A 26319-nucleotide genomic window follows, 5' to 3' on the forward strand; every position below is an offset into this window, starting at 1 on the left:
CTCCCCAGATTAAAAGTGCTTCCGCCGCCATGGTTCAGTCTACAATAAATCGAGTACGTCAGTACGAGTACAAGGCTGTAGAAGCCAAAGTAAGAGGACTTAGTATTATACTATAGTATACCTATATACGTTTCCAAAATGCACGGAGTATGAGTATACCGGTATAAATGGTTGAATGTGAGTACGATTACATTATCTATAAGTATGCTCGAATTACATTATATAAAAGTATGCTCGATTACGAATGTACTGACAAGTATACAGACTCACTACTATACGGTAACGTTAACCAACAATTTAAGGGCACCCACATGAAGATTTATCGTCACGCACCCCTGCAGTTAATGAAAATCGCGAGCGGGAGATTACAACTCATTTCGACCGGTAGAGAGAAAGAGAGTGATATTTGGTGCGATTGTAATAGTGGTATTCGTTTCTATTGACAATACACTATAATGGCGGAGAATTCCAGATTAGAGGCCAATCAAAAGAATGAGCCGCATTGTCTTCAAACTGGATTTCTTAAAAGTCAGATGTTTTTTCGAAAAAGAGCTGATGAGAGCAATAAAGGAAATGCAGAGGATTCTCAGCGATGTGATCAACAGGGTAAGATCATAATATTACATCACGATCGGTATGCAGTTAATTTTAATGTATATTTGCACTATAATTATATACGGGTAGCTGATCATATATCGAAACTATTTTTAATGGTATATGGACGATAACCTGGAACATCTAAGATGTCTGCCACAAAAATCTCATACATCATATCGAAAAGAATGTAATGATCATCCTGGGCAATAGTGCAAGACTTTTTCCAAAGTTCAATTCAAAAATCTCTACTGCAGTTTACACATAATTATCTAACCTCATTGGCATTGCATATAGGCCTGTATAGTTTCGAATGACTAAGGAATATATCCCGTCCATCAATTGAACATTTATCTTACCCAGTATAGAGCTTACATTAGTTCTTTGTCTCTTTGTATAGTATATGGTTATCAAGTGGAGATCCATGAACAAGTAGAGACAATTAAAGCATTTGATGCGAAGCTTAAAGTTTCCGTTAAGTTCAGACAAATTTTCTCTATTTAATGTTAACCACATGTTAAAAACAAAATTGCATTAATATCATTGCGCCAATCTCCTTCTCATCTTCAGTTCTTGGTCAAGGGTTGATAAATCATCTGTGAGATCACATACATTAATACATTTGAATGACTTGTTTACGATTCGATATCTTTCGATATATCTTTCGTAATATACAATCTGCACGCACTCGAGATCAAACAGGTTTAACATTGACATCCATGATACTCAGCTAGTCTTACAAAAGTCCCCTATAGTCCTCCAAGGGCAGGATGAGAAAGATCGCATAGATACTTGTCCAACACCAGAGACATTCAGGCGCACCGTACCACCACAGCATGCGGATAGAACAGGGAGTTTCCATGACAACCCCCTGGATATAGACACAGTAGTTTGCGAAATGACAAGTTTAACGAGGGCCCCTTCTTCGGCAGACGATCTATCGTAGCGCGTATCAAAGCAACTGCATATATGATGTGATCAGTGTACGATCGCTTTTAATGTTTAAACATTCATACCGTACTTCACATGGTATTTTCGTTCTTCGAACTTTTACGCTTTGTCTTAATCGTCATTCGACTATGACGTAGAAATCGAGAGGATTGGTTTTAGTAAGGCAAATGATAAGCTTCACCGTAGAGATTCTGTTTACCTTTATCTTCAAAGTTGGGAAATCCTCGGGAGCGGGTTGCCCTCGTGGTCTCGGTTTATCATATCCTCCGTCCATCCAACGATTCATCTCTCTCAAACGGTCGGGGTTACGGATCAGTTTATGAGGCATATTGGATTTTGCCAAACCTTTAGAGAAATCGTCAATTCCGACGGGAGTTGTGCTTTTCCTTTTCGCATGATGCCATCGACCATGCCTACATGAGGGATCACATGTGGCAAACACATGTGGCAAACACACGTACATGGATCTGCTCCGAAAAGAAAATTCTGGTGAACATTAAAAATTGGGAGGCGTCTCTGGGATATTTGAATAAGATGAGATATGCGAATTGAGACTAAATGGTTCTACATTCTCGGCCTTGGTGGAACAGGGTTTGATTGACCAGGATCACGGACAAGTTTACATTGCTTAATATCTGTTTGTCCTTTTCAACATACTTTTTCATTTCTGGTTTGATGACGGTTTGTAAACGAGTTAGCTGAAATGTACTACGCTGAATCGGTATCCATATTGCGACATTAGAAATCTGCTGGGTCAAAATATTTTTCCACTAAGTCGTAATAAAGTTTCAGCATGCGTAACCAGAACTTTCCATTTGTCGAGGACTCTGTGGGCGTATAAGTTACTTGATACAGGATAAACAATAAACAATATTTAATCACCCCACCTCTAAAGATTGAAGACACTATTGCTGAGACAGCCTACTTTGAATGTTATCATCTTTCGATTTAGAATATATATATACATTTAGCGTAACTACATACTATTATCATGAAGCTATACAGGCTATCTTACTTTCTAAACGCGACCGAGCCTACAGTCGGAGTATACAATTTGCCTACCGTCACTATTTCCAAACCTTCGCCCCAGCTAACACCATAAATATTTTCAATATTCATTTCCTTTGGAAACGCGTCATTCGTGAAGCTTGGTCCGAGGCTACAATCCGTCCTCATCTAATTTACCTTGAACTCACTCTTTCCAAAAATTCGCTCCAGCTAACACCATAAAATTTTTCCATATTCATTTACTTTATAAAATGTGTCCTCCGTGAATCTTGGTCCGAGGCTACAATCGGTACTTACGGTACATTTAACTTCGGCGCCTGGTACGTTTGAACAACGTAACAAAAAAAAAAAAAAAAAAAAATATAAAAATAACGAGGCAAAAGAATGCTTCTTATAAAATTTCATCTCAGGGTACTTGCATTATAAAACTCATAAGCAATCATATAATTTTCAAATGGCACTAAACGCTGCGGATGTAATACAACAAGTGTAAGAGCTAAATCAACTGAGCGATCGAGGTTTAGACTCGTGAAAGAACTCCATCCGTTTTACCCTACGTTCCTTAGATACAGAACTTATTTTGTTATATTAAAAGTTGAATACGAAGACATATCTACAACGAGCTTTTCCGACCATGATCTTCCTTAATTTTGAAACTCATTCTGATCGTATAGTATATACGGCCAGTGACCTCATGTCACCAATTTACCGAACTCGCGATTTCGGACTGAATTGAAATCAAGGTTATTCATGACCTCTGGGTTATTTGTAACCCGGAATATGCACCCGACTATAATATTCAGGTAATGGAAGTATTTATTGTATCATTAAAACAAAACAAAAAACTAACATACAACTAAGAATAATCCTCACTGTCTTACCTTCTTTTCCGGAGAAGTTCGCTTTGAATGGAATAGCATTTGCACTACGTAATTTTCGAAATTCGCTTGAAACGGACAATATATTGATAGCTCGGTTGATAAGTGCAATAAAAAAATAGGCTGTACGATCATTGACAAGATATTATATACCTACTTATCATAAGTTACGTCATCATATTTTCCAGGTCATCTTAAATTCGATGACTTCACATGACCCTCCATGATTGCCTTGTACGTTTTTGTACTGTGGAGTGAGCCTTCATGTCATCTTAAATTCGCTGGTCCTTAGTAGTTATAGTAGTACTATTTTGTTTTCCCCTGTATAATATAGAGGAACTCTAGTTTAATACGGCCGCCTGTGTCACCATGCTTCTTAATTCCATAAACCCACTGACAGGGGCGTATCCAGGATTTTCCAATAGGGGGGCGCCAGGCATGAATGATCGCCGTCCTGGGGGATGGGTCTAAGGGGAGGGGTGTACAATTTTTGCTTTCAAAGAAGGGCTGAAATGCAAAAATGGTGTCATATGCATGAGCGGCGATCCGTACTTCCGAGTGGGGGGGGGGGGGGGGATATGACCTTGTTGACTATCTAAGCGTAGCGCCACCATGAGTTGGCGCGAAGCGTACAAGAAAATTTTGGGATTAACAAACCCTCTAGATGGCCGGACACGGCACTTCCCGAGGTTTCCAAGCGGCATATACCCAACTTTAAAATAGGGATGTCATGTCCGAAATATCTCATAATCAGGATCCAAAATACTTTTTTTTTAATTTCGGGTGTTATTTTGGGAAAATTGCCCATGTCAATCTTGTTTCAGGCGCAACGTTAGAATGTTCGAGAGCTCTGTTATATTATTCGATGAAGAAAATGGCCTCATGCAGGCTATTATAGGCCTATACACATGCAATACACAATTACACATAGTTACATTCCTAGGTACCGATTGCTAGGGCATCCAGGTGAAACGTGTATTAAGCATTATCCTGGTTACATGAGATTCTCAGCTGTTCGAGGGAACATGTACGTGTGTAGGCCTACTATAAGGCCTATATGAATACTATGAGGGTGCATATATGTACTATATCAATACCGTGGGCGCAATAATACATTTTGTTGCTATAGGGCCAATGAAGCCTACAGTCAACTATTTTTGCTTTATAAAGACGCTTTATTTGAAAAGATCGCACTGCGTTTATGGTAGGCGAGAAATGAAGCTAAAAAAGAGCCGTACATTAACGAAGATGCATAAATGTAGGCATGAAAATATTCTTATCCCTGGCATTTGGTGGGGGGGGGGATATGGTGCATTACATCCCCTCCACCCATTTTCATGGGGGGATATATCCCCCCCTCCACCCAGGATCGCCGCCCATGGCCATATGTGATCCATTTTTCGACCTTAATAATAAGCAACATTTCCAGTAAATATGGACACAAAATGCACAATTTAGTATGGCTGGCATGTCATTTAGTGTTTATAGTGACAATACAAACACAATTACCATCTATTTTTCTAAAACTATTATGCCGCCGAACTTCGCCAGAACCTTTTTTTGGCAAACAAAAAATAAAGCATACGGGAGGGGGGGGGGTGAGCGATCACCGACGTCTCACATAAAGGTCGTCATCAATTTTTTTTTTTTTTTTTTTTTTGCTAAACTTTTTTTTTTTTGGTGACGGCCAATAGGGGGGGCGCGCGCCTGTTGCGCCCCCCCTGGATACGCCCCTGCACTGAAGTAAAACGTTATTTTAGTTAAACACGTTGATCCTGTTTGCTCAGAACGGATACAGCCAACCGAGGTACTATAGAGGGCGGGCTGGCAGATATTCGAGATCGTGAGCTCAGTAATTTCTGTGGTATATACCACACACGGAAATTAGTGTATTAATTTCTGTGATACTCACGGCAACAGAGTGGTATATACTGAAAACAGATACCCACGGACAACAAGATAATAACTAGTGGTACCATCACTTCCAATATTCAGAATTTTGAAAATTCGAAATGTAATGGAAGAAGCGCAGGTAAGAGAGATTATGCAAACGTAAACGATTACTTGTTTTCACGATTCGTCATACTTTTGGATCCTTGAAACTGAAGTTGAACTAAGTTAGAGCTTACATGCTCGAAGAAGGCTACTCTAATCTTGAATTGTTATCATGTTGGCACTGGTTCACACCACTGATCTGTACACTAACAGATCAGTGGTTCACACTGACGAACTAGGATATGATGAGTAAAAGGGGAACTCTAATACTAAAGGGATGAGTTCTGCGAAATAAATTAAACATCGGCTACAGTGCTAGGCTAAAGCGAAAACAAAACGGTCAAAACATGTTTGCATCCGGGTGAAAACAAGACAAGGTCCATTATTCACTCGGCAGCTAGACGGAGATTAATTCCCACATTGAAAGCCGTTAAAGTTTAACTCTTAATAGGCAAGCAATTTTGATACATTAATCTGCTAGTGCTAAGGCCTAAACACCAGTAACAGTAACACTGCAGCCTAATTTAAGGACCTAACTTAAGTTACAGTAACACTATCGCTACCAAATTCCACAGGGCACTGGTTATGCTAAGTATCGATTGCCTTTCCTTCTAAATTGAACCGAACAAGAATAAATATGATTGTGAAAAACAAAACATAAGCACTGTAAATTTTCAGAGGAAAAGAAAAATGAAGTCAGTGAATGGTTCAATGTTAGATGATGGAGCAACAAGAGCTGCTAAATTTAGACCTAGCCTAGTGATGATTAGCCCTGAAACAATTCACAACATTTTCACTAAAACAAGTTAACCAAGAAACTGCCTGACTCCTTCTTGTCATTGAATTCCTATTTTACTGATATCAGCCAGAACAGGACTCAAAGTGCCATTGATCTCTACCAACTGAGCTCTCCAGCTCTTAGTTGATGGCAATCATTATATAGCCATTTATTTCCTTGGGGATGCCAATCAGAAACCACAATACCTTGCATACCGCATAGCCAGGGTTCTTGCCCCAATTTCATTAGATACAACACACTTCCAATAAATGTCACTAAACTTTATTGAATCTATATATCCATACAGTCATCCTAAGTGAAAGAAGATACATGTCTTTGAATGGATTGTTGATATTTGTTAACTTAGTTGTGTGCACCCTTTTCTCTGTTACCACATTTACGTTATATATACCGCGTGGCTTACTCTCTCGCCTTAACTGAATAAATGTTACACATTCAACTTTTCTTGTTGGAATCATCTTTCCACCGTCATGGCATCTACAACAGGTTATGGGCCCAGGTATCGGCTTTTATTTGAGGGTGATTAGGAGAAGTACGAACTGTGGGAGATAAAATTTGTAGGCCAATGCGATTGCAAAAGCTTCACAAAGTAATTTTACTGTCGGACGACGAAGTTGATGAAGAGAAGAATGCAGAAGGTTTCGCAAAACTAGTTCAATGCCTAGATGATAGAAGCCTATCGTTAGTTATTCTTGATGCGAAAGACAACTGTAGAAGACTGTAGAAGACCCCTACAGATTCTATGTCAACATTACCTATCGAAGGGGAAGTCAAGAATTATTTCTCTTTATGCAGAGTTGACCTCCTTAAAGAAGACAAATGAAGAGAGCGTGACTGACTACATGAGAAGAGCTGAAACGGCAGCGACTTCACTCAAAACGTCTGGTGAGGTTATTTAAAAGTGACAGTCTACTGATTGCAATGGTTCTGAAAGGGATACCAAGTGAGTTGAAGTCCTTTTCTACTGTGGTCACACAAAAAGACAAAGTTCTAAAATTCAGCAAATTCAAGGTTGCCCTAAGAAGTTTTGAAGAAATGGTCGACAATCCAGGGATGATAGTGTCATGAAGATGATGGGAGGCACATGGACATCAAATACTAACAACAGACAGCTGATGTCCAGGAAGCATGGAGGATTCAACGGTGCATGCTATACATGTGGAAGGCTTGGACACAGAGCAGCAGACTGTGGAGTGAATGACCAAATGATTAAGAGAAGATGGTGTGATGTATGCAAGAAAAACAACCATGACACAAAATGGTGTAGGAGGAAAGATTCAGTTATGACTTTGGACAACTCCCAAAATGATGTTAAAGGTGAACACAATTTTCTCTTCAAGGTGGGCTTTGATACCGATCAACTAGAAAGGGTACATGAAGCAAAAGGTCTGTTAGTAGATTGTGGGGCAACAACCCACATAATTAACAATGAGTCAAAGTTTGTAAGATTTGAAGATAACTTCAATCCCGGTGACCATTACGTTGAATTAGCTGATGGCAGTAGAAACAACAATGTTGCCATTAAGAGAGGTGATGCTCAAATTTCACTAGTAGATTCCACTGGTAAAACCCAAACAAGCATCTTAGAAAATACATTATATTTACCATCCTTCAAACAAAATATCTTTTCGGTGCATGCTGCAACTGAAAAGGGTTCCTGGCCGATATTGCACCACATGGATCTATAAAATGTATTAGAAGTGATCAAGGGGGTGAATTTGTGTCAAAAGCTTTTGAATCTTTGCTTGTAAGGAATCGTATCAAACACAAAAAGTCAGCGCCACATTTGCCACATCAAATGGTACTGCTGAAAGAGCATGACGTTTCACTGTTTGAGATGGCAAGATGTTTACTATTACAGTCACAGTTGCCATAGGCACTGTGGACTAATGCTGTTATGTTTTCAGCTTATGTTCGTAACAGATGTTACAATTCAAGACTGTTCGTAACAGATGTTACAATTCAAGGCTTTGGAAAAAACCCATTTGAGTTATCTACCAGCAAAAAACCCAACATCAGTGGTATGCATGCTTTCGGTACCATCTGTTATGCCTTCATACAAAACAAGACTTAATTAGATGCTAGAAGTGAAAGTGGAATTTTCCTAGGCTATGACAAGGGAAGTCCAGCTTATCTTGTCTATGATCCTGATAGCCAACTAATGAAGAGAGTCAGGTTTGTTAAGTTTCCAAAGAGAGCTGACATTGTTTCTAATGGTGATAAGTCTTGTGGTCTACCCAGTAACCCAATTGACGATGATGGTCTCATTATGAGAAGTAAACCAGAATCCGTCACAGATAAAGAGCCACCTTATCAAGCTAGTGATAGAAGAGACAAAGGCTGTTAATCAAATTGTCAACTCTGAGCACAATATAAGGGAACAGTCTGATCAAGAGAGTTATGGTTCTGGTAGGTTGTACCCACGTAGGGAGCCAAAAAGCCCTAACAAGCATCTTGAAGATTACAACCTTGACAATGATGACAGTGTAAACTATTAAATACATTATTGCTACAGATTGGCTGATGTACCAAAGCACATACCAAGATGCTGTCACTTGCCCTGCCTCAAGTAAATGGCAGAAAGCTATGAAGGATGAGATCAGTGCCATCAGAGAGAATGACACTTTCAAATTAAATCCCCTACCAGAAGGTAGGAATGTAGGGGGGTAGGGGTTTAAACTACGAAACTTGGCCCAAATGATGAAGAGCAATGTAAAGCTCGCTTTGTTGCTAAGGGGTTTTCCCAATTACCCAATGTGGACTACAATGAGACGTTCTCTCCGACCGCATGAATCTCATCCATCCGAGCGTTGATGCAACTGACCATCAAACTGATGTCAAGACAGCTTATTTAAGTGCTCCAATAGATTGCGAACTGTAACTTGAACAACCAGAAGGTTTGCAGTAAGTGGCAAGAATGGTGAAAAGTTGGTCTGTAGACTGAAGACCAAGTCTACACCAGCTGTAGCACAATGTTGTATGAGGTCTGTATCCTAAGTGGAGTGGCTGCTGAGTGCTAATACCTTGCACAGCCTATCAAAAGTGTATGGTCTTAAGCAAAGTGGTCATAGTTGAAATAGCCTGTTGCATTCCTACTTTGTTGAGGAGGGTTACTCTCAATCACTTGTAGACTCTTGTGTGTATACCAAACATGACGAGATTGATATGACCATAATTCTTCTCTGGGTGGATGATATCATCATCACAACCAATAGAGACTCTACACTAGAGGATATCAAGAGGGATTTAACCCTCTAGATTCAAAATGAAAGACTTAGGTGGAATTTTGATGTTTCTAGGGGTATGCGTTTTATCTGCGAAGGTGACATGATCAAAATAAACCAGTCAAGGTATATAGAGAAAATGTTGCTGTAGTATGGTATGAAGGACTGTAAAGCATGATCAACTCCATGTGAAATGAATGTAGACAAAGTTGTTGAGAATCCTGAAGATCAGATAGAGTTAACTGATGCTAGACTCTATAGAGAGATAGTTGGTAGTTTGATCTAGACGTGATGACATGAACCGGGCCAGATCTGTGACATTATACTGTGACAAAGTTGGCATAGCACATGTCAAACTCAACCATGGCAAAGCATGCTTTAAGCTACCTTAAAGGTACAATCAATGAAAGTTTAAGCTAAAGAAGTCTTTGGAACCTCTAAGTTTAATTGGTTTTTGTGATTCGAGTTGGGGCATATTCAGAAGACCATGGTAGCATTACAGGTTATTGTTTCCAACTTTCTGAGAACGGTCCACCGATATCGTGGAAAAGTACTAAAACAGCTTACAGTTGCTTTGTCCACATGCAAAGCTGACTATATGGCGTTAGCAGCTGCTACACAGCAGGCTAAATTTTTAGTACAGCTATGGAGAAGCATGACAAATATCGACTCGGTGAACTCTGTTTTGCTGCATTGTGACAACCGAGGTGCCTTAGCTCTAGCTAAAAATCATGATATAAGGTACCACTTTATTAGGTTGGAAGTCCAGAAAGGTGTCTTACAACCTGTTTATATTCCATCAGAACAAAATGTTGCTGACATATAATTACCAAACCTGTGAGCGGGTCCACACTACAGAAGTTAAGCTGTCAGATCATGGGTAACTAGGTAGCTGAGTTATTGAGGCAGAACTAAATGTTTTCAACTCATTTACAGTTTGAAATGGTTACCATTTTATATTCCATATATCAATTTTTATGGAAGGTTTAATTATTCTCAAAGTTTTTCTTAATATTCTTGATTTTCAAAAGCATATATACTGTTTTCCCATGTTTATTATGTAACCACCATAAGTTTAAGAGGGGGTGTTGATGTAAACTTATTTGTGTGCACCCTGTTCTCTGTTACCACATTCTATGTTATATATACCGTGTGGCTTACTCTCTTGCCGTAAGTAACGGAATAAATGTTACACATTCCAATTTTCTTGTTGGAATCATCTTTCCACCGTCATGGGGTCTACAACATGGAGAACCTTAAAAATTTCAGTTGACTGTAATAAAATGTGTTTTTAGCATCTTTTAAGTTGTCTTTTGACATATAGTAACTTGAAACTATGATTAGAGTACTTGTAAGTAAGATTTTATAATAGAAACTTTAATTGCACGTCACAGAGAGAATGGTATGAATTAGTAATTATTAAACAGTGGATTAAAGATCAGAAAAATCACAATGTGCAATAAGAGGTTAAAATGACATCCTTTGGTTCAGTTTGGGATTGAAGAACAATTGACAATGTCTCTCAGAATTGTGAATGTTGTTATTTCACTTACAACAGCTTGATGTATCTTTGTAATTATATTTTAACAGGGAGACCTGTGCAGGAGATTGTCTCAAGCATGCGATTTCATATGAAAAGACCAGGACGGGCCCTAATCTTTGTTTTTACTTGTACGGCTTTTATCCTCGCGTTGATGTACAGGACTTCATTTTACGGAGAGACTGGAGCTCTTCACCCTTTTTTTGATCCAAAGGTTTGTAACTTTTTCTTCAGTTGTTAAAATTGGCCCTAGAGCTCTGTTCTGTTAATATTGCAACATTCAATATGACAGTTTGAATCACATGTTTTATTTCATGTTTGCTATCATCAAGTTGGAAGTGGGATATGCAATGTTTCTTTGTCCACCTCATCAGATTGTCTAAAGTTCGTCTCTTTCCAGCCTTTATGTTACCCCAAGATACCACAGTTATAAATTTGGCAATGAAAGGTTTTCAATACTGTGAATGTTGCAATCTATAAGTGAAGCGTTTACATTATCCTTGCAGCTAGTCCTTGCAAAACATGAAAACTAATGCTCATGATTTTTCCTATATAATTTTCCTACACTCCAAGGATAACTGATACAGCCTACAGTAACATCACATTGGCCAGTGTTCAATAGTTATGATTTTCATTTCTATCCAGGACAGTCAACGGTATGCGGGTTGCCATTATCTACATGGCCAGGCCCAATCAATATTTTCCTTGGAGGACACTGTTCAGGCGTGGCAAAAGGCCTCCACGTGCAGGTATAAGTTTAATGTTGCAAGTTGTGTTGATTTTAGTGTCTCATGCTTTTATAGATCAGGGAACTGTTTACACGTGAATTGGCAAGAATGGTTTAAGTTGAATGTTTTTGATGTTCTTGTAAATGTATTTTATGGTAGCATATGCCCATTAAAAGCCCCATTGACTTACACACTAAATCACAAAAGTAATGTGGTCTCTAAGTCTAGATAGAAGTTTTCACTAGCTAAACGCTACCCATCACCGGATAGCTGTCAAGTTGGCCTTTCATGGTACCATCAATTTTCTGTATCATGACCATGTAGATTTTTTGCAATCCGAGCCGGACGTTTTCGTCACTTGTAAACAAACCTCTTCACGCAGTAGTAAACAATTTTCCTACGTTACTCCTGGGAGGCCTAAAGGGGTCTAAAATTGCCTCAATTGACCCAATATTCTCACCACATGTACTTCCATTCATGCTCTTCAACATGCAAGCCACAAAAAACTAGATCATGATTGATAACAGGTCAAAAAAGATGTTCTCCTGCTGCTTTCCTGAAGGAGAACAAACGAGCGGATAGATATAGACTCTAATTGGAGTTTGCCACCTTATGGTACTGGAATGCACATCAGTGTTAGAACCTGGAGTATACAAAATGCTTGTCATATATGATGGCCAGTGAGATTTTCATTTGAATGGGGAAACCCAATGAAGGAAAAGTGTAATACCATTACAAGTTAATATTTTCTGTAAATGGGTATATTTGCAAATTAAGCTGTCTAGATAAGTGATTTATGGATGATAAACTTTTCAACAGTTGTTTGACAGTTTGGGGTATGCATCCTTGAAGAAGTTTAATAGCTCTTGCTCTTCCATGTTTGATAGTGGAATTAAGTAGAAAACAGATTAAATATATGTTGAGACCTTGAATGCACAGGTTCCTGTGAAACCATAATAGAATGATAAATTCTTTGTTTGTGAATGATAAAGGTAAAAAAATTGAGATGTTAAAGAAAAGACAGCCTCTGCATTGGAACTAGTTGATTTGCTTTTGGTATATGATGCAAGCGCAATGTCTGTACATATAGAACCTGGAAAATATTGATTACGTTGCATCTCTAAAACAGACAAACACTGACATACTTAAAACTGATTCTTAATACCATGACTACTGGAGACAGGTAAATAAAGTATTGGTTCTTGAAAATAACCAAAACCAGTAAGTTTTTGGAGATTTATTCGTTTCATTAGATAGATGTAAAAAGGGTAAAAATTCTCTTATGATTGATTCTTTCTCCTTAGGGGTTTATACAAGAAGTTCAGTGCAATTTACAGAGTTTCAACGGCTACAAGCGATGTAGTTGTGAAAGAGCCGTTCTTAGCAAAGGTGCAGTCCTGGCTTCCAGGGGTACCGCAAGATCAATTTCAACGCCAGGCAAGTAATGAACATGTCTAGTAAACAGTTTAATCACAGAATCCTGAGACTGTGTTCCACATTCTCTCAGTTCAGAAATGCAATGTATAATATCTATAAATGTCAGCAGTCTTGCATCATTCAAACTGAGCTTGCTTAAAGTAACTGGCAGCAGTAAAATACTGGTCTCTGGTTTTATGGTGTTTCTGTCTTCTTAGTTAATTACCAGCTATTGAGGGAGTTTTAAAGTAGAGTAAGTGTCCCAGAGTGGATAATGCTGCCTGGAGGATGGCACAAAGACATGCCATGAATTTGGAACACCCGCCATCATTACAACAGATGACCTTTAGTCAGAGGATTGGAATGAGTTTTAGTATATATTAAAGGTATTGCAATGCAAATCAACAATAAAAATCATCATTCTGATCTTTATTCAACTATATCTGCAACTCTAAGAAAATTCTTGCTTTAAAGATGTTAAACTCTCCACGTACAACCTTCCTTTCTTTGGTTAACAACCCTTCATGCTTCCACTCTGACCCCATCTCCCTTCTCCCTTGACCCCTCCCCCTCCTGTCACCCTCAAACTGAAAAGCAAGGGAGAGGATATTTTGTACTATAACATAGTTTAATACTCTTTTTTTATTCTACTCTCAGAAAATTATTTCTGTGTTAAACAAGTACACCTATGAACAGAGTATCATTAATCCAACTCGGTCCAAGAGACCTGGCATCACGGCAAGAGTAGACCTCGACAACTACATCAATGACCTGGTTGAAAAGAGCTCCAAGAATTGTGATTTTTGCCAGTATTCTGAGTAAGTCTTTCTTTTGATATGTCATCATGCATTTGTTATTTTGTGTTTGTTGTTACTTGTTTTTTTCTAATTAGTAATATATTTGGACACAGTCAATAGCTTTCTTTACCTGCAAAATGTTTATCTTTTTCGAAATCTGCAATTTTGAAACTTTGCCTTGGCAATGATCGTCAAAGTTTATGTCCTGTATTGTTTTCCTTTATTTCCAAACTCTTTCTTGTTTAATCCTTCCTTGTTAAATTTTTGATAGACAAAAGTGGTATACTAACATTTTTACATATATTGAATCTTTCCTTTACTAAGGGAACATCAGATTGTGGCAAACTCAAGACAAAATGCCTTTTTAAATTATCCTTATCATGCCTGGTTGGTCAGTCATGAAATATAAAGTATAATAAGATGATCCAAGACTCCTAATTGTATCAAATATCCCTTTGGGACAATTTAAAGACAACAATTTCAATTTTTACTGCATAATTTTAAAATGTTGAATTGTCAAGCTGTTGAGCAACACTTTGCATCGGATTTCATTATAAACAGACACCTTTTTAAACATGGAACTAATTCCACCAAAGAAGTAACTTTAGAGTTAGCCTTGATGATATGTCCTGTACATTTCCTCTATTCTCTTTCACCAGGAACACAGCTGAGAACAGCTTTGGTAGGATCGAATCAAAATATACTTATACAGCAGCCAATGTCTTTCCATTTGATGGTTTCCATGGAGTAATCATCTTTAAAAATCACCATCCATTACATTTCACTTTAGATGAATTTTTAGATGCCATGAGTGTAGCTAGGAGGTGGTAAGTATTAAAAGAAAGAAAGAAAAAAATACAACAGATTTGAAAGAAATGTAAAACTGGTCTACCCTTCCCCTTCCCCCACCCTCCCCCCACCAGCCATATACAAAAGACAAAAAAAAGAGAAGGCTAGAAAAGGCAAATGCTGTTTGGGTCATGGAGTTGAGTGACAGTTGGAACAAAGCTGACACCACACTTTTACCCCAACTGCAAAATTTTCTGGATTAAAACTCATTCAAAAGAAACCATGGAATTCCCATACAAAGGGAAGTGTAAGCAATCACACAATATTGCACACATTCATGTGGCTGCTCAACAACATAAAGTAAAAGCTTTCCGTGCTGAGAATTGCTATCTTGTTTTATAATATAAATAAAACTTTCCATATTTGTATGGTCTTCCATCACTCCCACAAACTGTGAGCCGTTGCTATGGATATTTAACACCTTGAGAAGTTTATCTTGCCCGAAAAAAAAATCAAAATGGCTGGAAGTAAGAAGGAGTACTTCGTACCTTAAGTACATTAAAAATATTGAAATATAAGTGGACATCAAAAGAAAGAGAGCCATAGATGTTAGACTTGATTTAGCTGAGTAATGATATATATGTAGCTGTCTGTAGTATCTTATTGTTGATAAATGTCACCATGTTGACTTGATTTAACTGAGTAATGATATATATATATATATTAGCTGTCTGTAGTATCTTATTGTTGATAAATGTCACCATGTTGACTTGATTTAACTGAGTAATGATATATATATATTAGCTGTCTGCAGTATCTTATTGTTGATAAATGTCACCATGTTGACTTGATTTAACTGAGTAATGATATATATATTAGCTGTCTGTAGTATCTTATTGTTGATAAATGTCACCATGTTGACTTGATTTAACTGAGTAATGATATATATATATATATTAGCTGTCTGTAGTATCTTATTGTTGATAAATGTCACCATGTTGACTTGATTTAACTGAGTAATGATATATATATATATATTAGCTGTCTGTAGTATCTTATTGTTGATAAATGTCACCATGTTGACTTGATTTAACTGAGTAATGATATATATATATTAGCTGTCTGCAGTATCTTATTGTTGATAAATGTCACCATGTTGACTTGATTTAACTGAGTAATGATATATATATTAGCTGTCTGTAGTATCTTATTGTTGATAAATGTCACCATGTTGACTTGATTTAACTGAGTAATGATATATATATATATATTAGCTGTCTGTAGTATCTTATTGTTGATAAATGTCACCATGTTGACTTGATTTAACTGAGTAATGATATATATATTAGCTGTCTGTAGTATCTTATTGTTGATAAATGTCACCGACTACGTTCTCTCTTGTCAGGATGAAACGTGCTCACGGAGAGAACTCTAATTACAAGTATCCACATTTGACCTGGGACTGTCTTCCGAAGGGAAGTACCAGCCAGGTACACTCGCATGCTCAGGTCACTCTCAACTCCATCTCACACTATGGTAAGATGTCTGTTTATTCATACTTGTTACAAATCCTAGAATCTGATTGGCCTGTTGTTGTCAGATGACTGTGCATTTAACCTAATGGATCATTTGTGATAATTAAAACTCATTGATGGATGAATATAAGTTGCAGAACAAGTAAGTGTCTTGGCAAGCTTAATTACAAAGTTCTTCCTAAGTTAATCCAAAACACTCAAAGTAGATCAAATATGGTATCACAACTAGCCCCTCATTGTAAACACCCCGTGGCAAAAAGGATGACCAACATTTATGAGCAAGCAAACATTCAGCCTGAAGAATACTAACCATAGGGTGTGATAACAACAATAACCTCATTTAGCAATGCTGGCATCAAAACTAGTATTAATGTTATTAATATAATGGCCTTAAGCAGCCATCAGAACAAAAAATTGACCAAATGTTAGTGTCAGAAGTTACTGGAGGCTTCAAATCAGCAAAACAGTCTCCCAAATTGGATAAAAAAAAAGAAAAAAAAGGAAAATCAGCTAAAACTGCATGCCACAAAATTGTCCCACATGTAACTGAGGCTGGTAGGCATTGTGAAATAACTGTCTCCAAGGCTGATCTCATGAACTATTTAGTGTGAAGGAAATTACAAAATTTTTGATACAAAGTTATTGATTTTCTCTCTGACTATATTCTCATTGTCTATTGTCTTCCTTCCTGTTATCATTAATTCACGACCATTTCACTTCCATTTCCAATTAAACAAGTCTGTCTGTCTCGTTTATTCAAGTTTCTTCTACCCGTTTTCCCTTTTAAGTGTGCCTTTGTAGAAAATCCTACTAGGGTCCGAACATCAGGCCCTTCATACTTTGATAACAGTTATTAACCATTTTTACCTGATCATCTGTATGTTAGTGCAATTTTACCTTTCTTTCTTGTTGTTGATTATTGATTATTGAAAATGATCCATCCTTGACCTTATTACAGGTCAAATGCAGCTACTAACCTCAGCAGCTTTAAAGTTTGAGAAAGACTTTCCTGGTGAAAGCTACTTTCAGACACTTTTTGAGGTAAGCATATATAACAAACTGTTAGTAACAAACAAATCATCCCCAACCACAACCACCTCCCCCCATCCCGCCCCTCCCAAATATTTCACTGAAGTGGTGGCCCATTACACGTTGGATATTGCAGTGCAATGTGTCATCCTGTCAGTTCGTATGAAGCACAATATGATTATTGTTCATGTTAACATTTCTAACAAATAGTGTTATTTACATAAAAAAGAGAAGAAAACAAAGGTAATAGGACAACAGGCTTGGTTTTGAATGAAAGACTGGATGTTGGTCCTGCAGATTCATCGTCATTAGTGTGTGTTTCAGGACAGGTGGCATGCCCTCATTTATTGCCTTTGCCAAAACTTGTACTTAGCTATACTACCATACTTGGTATATCTTGTTGGGAACTCACTTGTTGCTGCTGGTTTTCAATTAGTGTCCTGTATAGTCAGGTTACATGTAAAAGGGTTCCAATCCAACATTTTTAGTGTCTCTTTTACAATTTGGACCAATTAAGGTCTATAATAAACTTTAAAGCATTTGTCTATAATGAATAATAAATTATGCTCATAGAGATGACTTTGCTCAAATTGCTACTTGTGTTATAACCCCCCTCCCGAATTGGCATTGATAATACCAAGCAAGGAGATTTTACAGGTAATTATAACTGATTCTTTAAAGTATTGTATCTGACCCCAAGACCGAAACTTAAAGTTTTTAATCCCATTGGGATGATTACCTTTAGCTCTTTGTAGATTTGTTTGATTAGCTGTTCTTAAAACTTTAAGATTTTAATGTCTATAATGAAAAATACATTATCCTCATACAGATTGCTATACCCTAATTCTTACTGGTGATACTATCCCTTCTCCCCCTTCTTCCTACCCTCTTCCCCTTCTACCCTCCACAACAAGAAGAAGTGATGCACAGGGCAACTGGAAAAACAGAACTGTCACAAATTAGACTTATTATTGATAGATCCTGTAACTGACCCACAAACAACATCCAAAAGGGGCTTCAATTTATCAGAAACTGATCTCAGTTTTGATAATGCCAATAATGACTGTATTTCATCATACTAATTAACAGTAATGAATTAATTACTTGAGATACTGCTCTCTTTTCTTCTAGATTCATCGAGGGTTGAACCTCTCAGTCTGTTTAGGGGACGCTAAGGCCTTTACTCTGATAACGCCGAAGAAAGATGATGATATATTTGTCATAGCACAGAAACCAACCAAGGATTTTTATAGGTAACTTGTAACTGATTTTAAAGAGCACTTTATCTGACCCCATGGTGGACACCCATTTGTTTGAAGTTTGAGAGGGGTTGGGGAGGGGGTTGGGGGAGGGGGCTGGGGAGGAGGAGGAGGAGGAGGGGGAGTAGTTTGTTTTATTTAATGTGATTATGATAATGTAAAATAAAAATTTAATGAACATGTGATGGTTCAGTAGATGAGCAGTATGTGAAATACTTTTCATTCTATATTTCCACTTCACAATGACAATATTACTCGTGGTAAACAAAATATCACTTTGGTGTATGCTTATTGAACAAGATGTACTAGTCATGGACCGTACATTGGATGTGTCTAAGTGCTTGCAAAACATTGCAATATTTTTTGTTATTTTGAAGTACAAGCAAGCCATATAAACTTGTGAAAGAGTGTTTCAAAGTTTCTGTTATGTTTAGCTATTATTTGCAGTACAAGCAAGCCATATAAAGTTGTGAAAGAGTGTTTTCAAGTTTCTGTTATGTTTAGCTATTAGTATAAGAGCACGGGACAAAAAACTTTACCAATCACCACTTAAAGTATATTTTCAAGTGGCCGTTGAGTTTGTCAGAGCTCTGTTAAAATTACATACAGTTTATGGATACAATATTGTCTTAATGATTAAGCTCTCTTACAACCACAATGAGTAGTCCAGTGGAAAAATGAAACAGAAACTATCAAAAAAATCTATAAATGATGTAGAACAATAGATTTATCAAACAATACATAATGACACAATAGATTTATAACACAATAGGTCTATAACTTGACACAACAACATTTTATTGATTGCGTAGATAAAGCTCTCGTGAAACAATAGTAGTCTGGTGGGAAAATGAAAACATATCAAATCTAAATTTGATATTTCTCTCTCAGACTTTGTCCTGTAGATTAACCTGTGTGCTTTCCCCTAACAGCCTACTATATCATGTGCTACGAGCCTACATTGATGAGATGAAACTATATGCATGGAGCATGGTTATCTTCTTCCCGACACTGGTGAGTTGATGACTAATTATGTAAAAAGAATGTTTTGGCAGTAACATACATTATGTGGCACTCATAGATTAGACATATGCCAAAACTGCTAGTCAAACACATCAACTTGCCATCTTGTTCCTAACTCAAGAAATTGTTATTTCAACTTATCATTTTCTTATTGCCAAAATCCCTTCTGTTGCCCCAGAGTGTTCCAGTGGTGGATCACTGTATGGCCAGTAACCTAATTATGCCTACTCTAGAAATTATTATTTCAAGGTGACTTATGTCAAGGTAACCCCAGGGAGTCAAAAGGGGTGTGACCACTGTGTGGCCACTGACCTAATCATGTTCAAGGCTTTATCTCCCTATATTCAAGGAAGTCAATAACAGTTACTGTAAAGCCACTCTCACAAATGTCTGTGTCAATTTGATTGTTCTTATGGTTGTATTGTTTAAATATTGAATTTCATCAAGTGACAGGACTTAACTTAGGTCTTCCTCATTTGACATGTCACAATTTCAATATATAAGAACAGCTTTTACATGGGTAATGTGTTTCCTTTTCATTTCTTTGTTTTGAATATGAACTACGCAGTTTTCAGATGAAGTTTGTTTGTATTTGGGTCCAAAACAGTTTCTCCATATTGTGGATGACTGGTAACATTGGTTTTAAATTCACTGGGAGTTGCTCTCTTCATTTTATGCTGAAGTAATATGCTTATTTACATTAACATACTTACATTTACTGAAGTAATATGTCTATTTACAATAACATATTAACATTTACTGAAAGCAGTCAATAATTAGTACTGTACTGATGCTGTTAGTTCATTGTATGTAATGGCTATTATCCAAACCAGGTTAAGGAAATGAGCAGGTAAAGGAAATTTGTTGAGAGACCTTGTGTACAGTACATAAATATGCAACTTGTATGGGCAATAGAAATTAAACAGTCAAAATTCCTTCAAACAGTGTATCAAATGTTGCAAATATACAATGTTTTCATCTAAGTACCCTCTGTTTTACCACAATAATGGGAGGGCCACCCCTCATTTTAGACTCCTCACCTGGAAGACATAACATCTCAACCCTTCCAGTTACCAAAAATCATGGTTGCACCCCTGATTATGAGTTTGAAATTTCCGTTACCTCTGTCAGGATTCATTTGGTAGTTGGGACGAAGGCTCCATTCCAGTCGTAGCAAGGTTGATAAGTCGAGGTCCTCCAGATATTCAGAGGTCAGACATAAGCTCTTTGGAATTGTTTGCGGTAAGTAAATCAAAATGTTTAGGCGGGGGTGGGGGGGGGGTCGGGATGGACCCTGGAGGAATCTGCACCCTAACTATCGGAGGGCCTTTTGTTACAAGCGATAGAACTCCAGGAATTAGCAGATTGGGTTTTCCTGAAACTTCAAAGGGCTCAGCCAGTTGTCATTGCCTCATAATTTCTTTAAATACACAATTCACTCGATTGGAAAATATTTAATTTATTTTGTTACTTTCATGTTTTAGCAGATTTCGAAATTTTTGAAAAAGTTTGATAATTATTTTCAGGGAAACAAACATCCCAGGTGCTTAATTTTAACAAGGAGTGACTGCATCTAACTATCATCAATTAATTGGATTTGTTATTTTATATTGCAGCAATTTTTCAGTTGATATTGATCATTGTTTTGATGCCATTTTATAGTTTAAGGTTTAACCAATAATTAGATCACAGGCTTGACTAGTCACATTTTATTGTGGATAGTAAAATAAAAATGAAATAGTTATGCTATTTTTTTTACGTGATTAACACTTATATGGAAAGAGTCTTGGTGGCAAAATATTGAAAATTGAATCAAATTCGCTTATTAATTTATTAGTCATGATAAAGAAATAAATGATGAATTGCATCCTTTTCTTTTGAGATACAATCTGTATGGTTTGGCGAAATATTTGACCTTAGGGCAAAGAAGCTACTTTAGAGCCATGTAGCTATGCAATAAAATTGAAAATGTTATAATCTTATGATATTACATTAGTTTTGCGCTTACCTTTACCAGCATCATTTGAGATAATCAAGAACTGTTATTTGTTTTTGATATATCATACTTATGGTTATGCATGCGAATAAAAAGTTATTTAACTTGAAGGACACAAATGTACCAGGATTGAGTGGAACAGTTGGGTATTTGTTTATCACAAAATAGATTCTATATTCTATGAGCCTTTCTTAGGGGTGGGGGTGGGGGTGGGGGTGGGGCAAGGGTTGGGCATAGGGATGACTGCAATCATGAATAAATGAATGACACCATAACAAGAACAGCCATTTGTATGTGTTTTATTATTTTGTTTGGATTTGCATGTGATTAAAAAAGTTATGGAAGAGAAATTTTCCAGGATTTGGTGGGTTTTTTCTTTCTTTCTGAGGAGGCAATCAAGCTGTCATTTCTGGAATTTAAGAATCTTTCATAAATGATTTCATTTCAGGCTTCAAATGTCAACACGGATCCATTCAAGGTGATACCTAGCATCAAGAAATCACTCCGTCAAGACGGAATTGACAGCCAATGCTAGGGGAGGAGGGTTAACCTTGTAAGTAATGTGCAATCTGGTCTCCAATGAGAAAAAAAAAACAACCTTGGTGCTGGTAGAATCTGACTGTTAAGTCAGGTTTATTAAGATTAATTATGACATTTGTTTTAAATTCCTAGATCAACTCCTTGTAATCAGAACTATTTTTTATGCACTGTACACAGCATATTACAAAAAGAAAATTTTATTGCAACAATGATATATGAAAGTAAATTTTAAACTTTTTATATACAATTCACAATTTGAAAATTCAGAATTTTTTGGTGTGATTTAGGGTTGTATGTTACACAGTTTGAGTAGTGATAAAGGTTTTCATTAGGTTTGGGTTTTGAGAGTAAAAAGTATTGTTCAAGCATTTTGTAAGTTCCAAACTCTCTTTAATATGAGGTATGTTTTTCTTTCTGTCTTAGTGATAGATAAAGTGTACATACAGTTTATCTGGTCAATGTAACTTAAACTTGTTCAAATGTATTTTACATAACAACATACTGATGGCATGGATCAAAATTTTACTTACAACTTTTACTCATGTTTGCTTTTGGTTTATTTTACAAGGTGACCATCAATATATTGATCTATAGATTTCTATTGTAAAATTGGGACATTTATGAAGAAATTGCCATTTTAGCCTTCTACAAAATTGTGATAATATGATTTTTTGACATTTAATGTCACAGTTAACATCAGACAAGTGAAGACCATAATTCAAACCGTATGCTACATTTGAAAGTGTTGCAGAATAAACTGAGGGCTCATGGCTTACATACCACATAGAGCGGCAATCAACAGTTTTTATTTCATTTTTATCGATGTCAATATTTATAGACACTATTGAGAATGTTCAGTACTTGGGAAAGTTCAAAGTCGGGTCTAGTGAAATAACCGACAGCCAGCATCTCTCACATTTGTACACGGAGGTCTGTGAAAGTGGGAAAATTTTCTGATTTCTGGTGAGCAATTTGCTCGACTATTCCCCGCCACCTCATGTCATCAAATGTATGAGTAACTTTCAAATAATCTCCATATGGGATGAGAGGATAGGGAGAGAGAGAATGCCATGACAGTCGGAATGTATCAGAGAATGGCTCACCTATGATATCACATTGTACATGTGCTGTTGAAGTTCTTGGAAGATCAATGTAAATGTAAAACCTAGGATTGTTGATGACTGAAGCAATGGTGTTGTTCTGACATGTTCTACGGTCTGAATATGTCACTTAAGAACAAGAGAATATTTTGCTACTCTTTGCCAGTACTAGCACCAATGTATAGTGATCTGTTATGTAGTGATTATATGGTGATACATATATGCAATTTTTGTTTCATGCTTGTTTAAATGCTCACTAAAATGAAGTAGTACTTGTAAAATAATGTTATATTTTCTTATCAAAGAGCCATCCATTATACCAAATATGCAGAAGGCTCATGTGGATTCATATACACTATACAAAGTCATGAAAGTACTGTATGAGTGGTTCAATAGTCGAAGGTCATGAACAATATTTTTGTAATTTACATTTTCAAATTAACCCAGATTGCATACATATTTTCTTTGCTTAAAATTAGCTTAAAATTTCATATTTTTCAAAACAAAAAAAAGTGACAATTCATTCTAGGATTTTAATAAGGTCTCATCCAAAATAAGTGCAATTTTTGTTTTGAGGAAATGATTCTTGCCAAATACAGTCAGCATGTAGCTTTCACTTCATTTGAATTTTGAATATATTTGCAAGACGTTAACAGATGTTTGTGATTTCCCCCACCAAAACCAATCATAATTCTCTGGCAGCATATTGTCATCTTTTGTGAATAAAAACGAAAAAAACAAAACAAAACAGAAAAGTGATTGTCTGCAATTTTAAATTTACATGGACTTTATAAGTGACATAAAAATTTATAGGTATGCTAAAATGGTCACAATGTTTCAAAGCCTCAACAAACATTCAAGCATGTTTTGAGTAACATATTACAGTATTGTTCACAATTTTGTGAAAGCCTTTGTGATCACAAGTTTCCACGGCGACATAAACTTGTCAGGGAGACTCCGCTGAAATATAATACCAACAGGTATTCGCACATTTTGCTTCACTTTATAAATCTCATTTGGTATTTTAGCAGTCAGTTCTCATCATTACACCCACTCATCTTATATGTTATGTCATATTTTGACAACTTAGTTTAGAAATTATCAATAAATTTTGTAAGAGCAAAGAAAGATTATTGGAGAGAACAGTATTCATCAAACCAGTGACATTAGGATTACAATTTCTAAATTCTAGTGTATGAGGTTCACAACTTTCTTTTCAAACATTTCTTTGCTCTCTTGAATCAGGGGCGTCGTAGCCGGTACATCAATATTCACAGCGCAAAAAAAAAAAAAAAAAAAATAGGACTAAGAAAAAAAAATACAGAACCAAAATGAAACAAGCAAGTAGGCTAAATGTGACTACTCTGGCATGGCAGGGGTCTTGTTTTCAAGCACGGGAAGTGCCATTTCCTGCAATCTGGGAGGCATTATTTCAAAATTTTCTCCATTATGCCAACCATGGTGGTGCGTAGCGTAGTTTGACCTACCAAACGTCCCCCCGATAATTATGATAGATGGCCACACTCTGATCTGCCGTACCAATCCCAAATAGCATCCGACGCCCCTGTGAATAATGTATTTTCATGATTGTTTGACTATGGTCATATGTGCATATGGCGGCTGGGAGGGGGGGGGGGTATAATTGTATTAAAGGTGCTTATGAAAACCAAAGGCAGTGTTGTTGTCATTAATATTGCTGCATAGTTATACAAGAGCTTGTGTAGATCTAGTAAAAATACTTCTAATGAATGGCTAGTGAACTCCACAGGTGGTTGGTATGAATGTTGCTTTAACTTGTAAAGTAAATTCAAGGTATGTCATTATTTTATGTTCAATCTTCTTTTTTTCTTCTGGTGTATATGGCTAGCTTTTACAATTTGAACAAAGTCACAAATAAATATTGCTTTCTTTCATTCTGAGGATGTAGTTTTTAATTCCTTTTTATGTCTGTGCTTCATTTTAAAGTTTGTTTCTTTCCCGATTCCATTCTTTACCTGGAATCATGTTGCATCCACACTAAACAGTAGGCAACATCCTTCTAATTAAGGAAGAAGGACATAACCCCCTCCATTCCCCTGCAACATTTAGTACCAAAAATGGGCAATAAACAATTTAACCCACTCTCAACCTCAGTTCACCTTAAATCAAGACTATATAAACTTTGTAATTATTACAAGAAGGGAATAGGTGCTACACATGAGGTTAAAGGTTAGTGATTTCCTGAACACTGTTTATAGTAGATACTACACTTAAGCATAGCCAAAATGTAAGTTTAGGTTAGATCTGTCCTACAGCCACTGTTCTTGTTGACACCTGTGTTGGGAAGTTGATTTGCTAACTTGAAGCCAGACATCAGACCCACCCCAACACCACTACCAGGGGTAAATAATTATTTTTTTGTTACATCCATTAATAAGAATTGTCATATATAAGATTTAGAAAAAATGCAGTCATATTCACACAATAAAGCAAAACACAGAAATGTCACAAATATCTTTTATGTAAAGAACTGTTTCAACTAAAGTGTATTTCAAAAAAGACATTTCTGCAACATTAAAAAGATAATAGGATCAAAAAATTGTCAGGATCTATCTTCAGTTCTGACGAAAGACATCAAAATCTGTGTAAAAAGGAATATGGAAAGACAAAAAATATAAATATATCGGTATAAACTACAAATACAAAGACAGTATCAAAAGATGGGAACAATGACTAGTATAAAAAAGTTATGATGGGTGGTGTCACCTAGAACCTTTGTTCTGTAAACTTTCAGGCCCCTGAAGCATTCATGAGAATTGAGCCACTACCCCACCAGTCCTCACCCCTTAGAATGGATGCTCAGAATGATGCAAGCCAGCCCTGCACTATGGATGTCAGCAAGACCCCAAAACAGCAGATAATATATCAACTCTCCAAAAACATGGAACCTGATATCAAAATGATTGAGACAAGACATCACTCTGCAGGTCAACCTGTCATTTTGATGAAAAATAAATTATAAAAAATGAAGTATCAAATAATATGATAACAGCTCTCCAATCATATGACAACTGATATCTAAATGAGTGAACCCAGATATCAATCAGCATGTACATATATCCTTGTCATGGAACCGAGT

The 26319-nt window shown here is 36.7% G+C and overlaps 1 protein-coding gene across 5 annotated transcripts; it reads left to right on the top strand.

Annotated features, from left to right (window-relative positions):
- The first annotated feature begins 392 nt into the window (after window positions 1–392).
- On the top strand, window positions 393–25120 carry LOC139960907 (uncharacterized). 5 transcript variants are annotated; one of them, XR_011790663.1, is made up of 13 exons: window positions 5239–5463; window positions 7021–7542; window positions 11040–11203; window positions 11635–11738; window positions 13022–13154; window positions 13791–13951; window positions 14590–14757; window positions 16125–16255; window positions 17213–17295; window positions 18415–18536; window positions 19475–19556; window positions 20597–20807; window positions 22010–25120. XR_011790663.1 is itself a non-coding variant. In XM_071959594.1 (13 exons), exons 2-13 carry the CDS (start codon window positions 7290–7292, stop codon window positions 22094–22096), a joined length of 1599 nt encoding a protein of 532 aa, XP_071815695.1. In that variant the 5' UTR covers window positions 5248–5463; window positions 7021–7289; the 3' UTR covers window positions 22097–25120. The 5 variants fall into 5 exon arrangements, 4 of the variants coding, with proteins under 4 accessions (XP_071815698.1, XP_071815699.1, XP_071815695.1 ...); XM_071959594.1 differs by having other exon boundaries at window positions 5248–5463; window positions 20697–20807; XM_071959597.1 differs by lacking the exons at window positions 5239–5463; window positions 7021–7542 and adding an exon at window positions 393–606 and having other exon boundaries at window positions 20697–20807.
- The last annotated feature ends 1199 nt before the right edge of the window (window positions 25121–26319 follow it).

This window comes from Apostichopus japonicus, chromosome 20 (assembly GCF_037975245.1).
Source record: "Apostichopus japonicus isolate 1M-3 chromosome 20, ASM3797524v1, whole genome shotgun sequence".
Lineage (NCBI taxonomy): Eukaryota > Metazoa > Echinodermata > Holothuroidea > Aspidochirotida > Stichopodidae > Apostichopus > Apostichopus japonicus.

What these genes read in the sequence shown, in the direction of transcription:
- LOC139960907 (XM_071959594.1), top strand. Translation starts at nt 7,290, where the DNA reads ATGAAGATGATGGGAGGCACATGGACATCAAATACTAACAACAGACAG. An exon ending in ACCCTTTTTTTGATCCAAAG is followed by an intron (nt 11,204 to 11,634) that starts GTTTGTAACTTT and finishes ATTTCTATCCAG; the next exon opens with GACAGTCAACGGTATGCGGG. An exon ending in ATGAGTGTAGCTAGGAGGTG is followed by an intron (nt 14,758 to 16,124) that starts GTAAGTATTAAA and finishes CTCTCTTGTCAG; the next exon opens with GATGAAACGTGCTCACGGAG.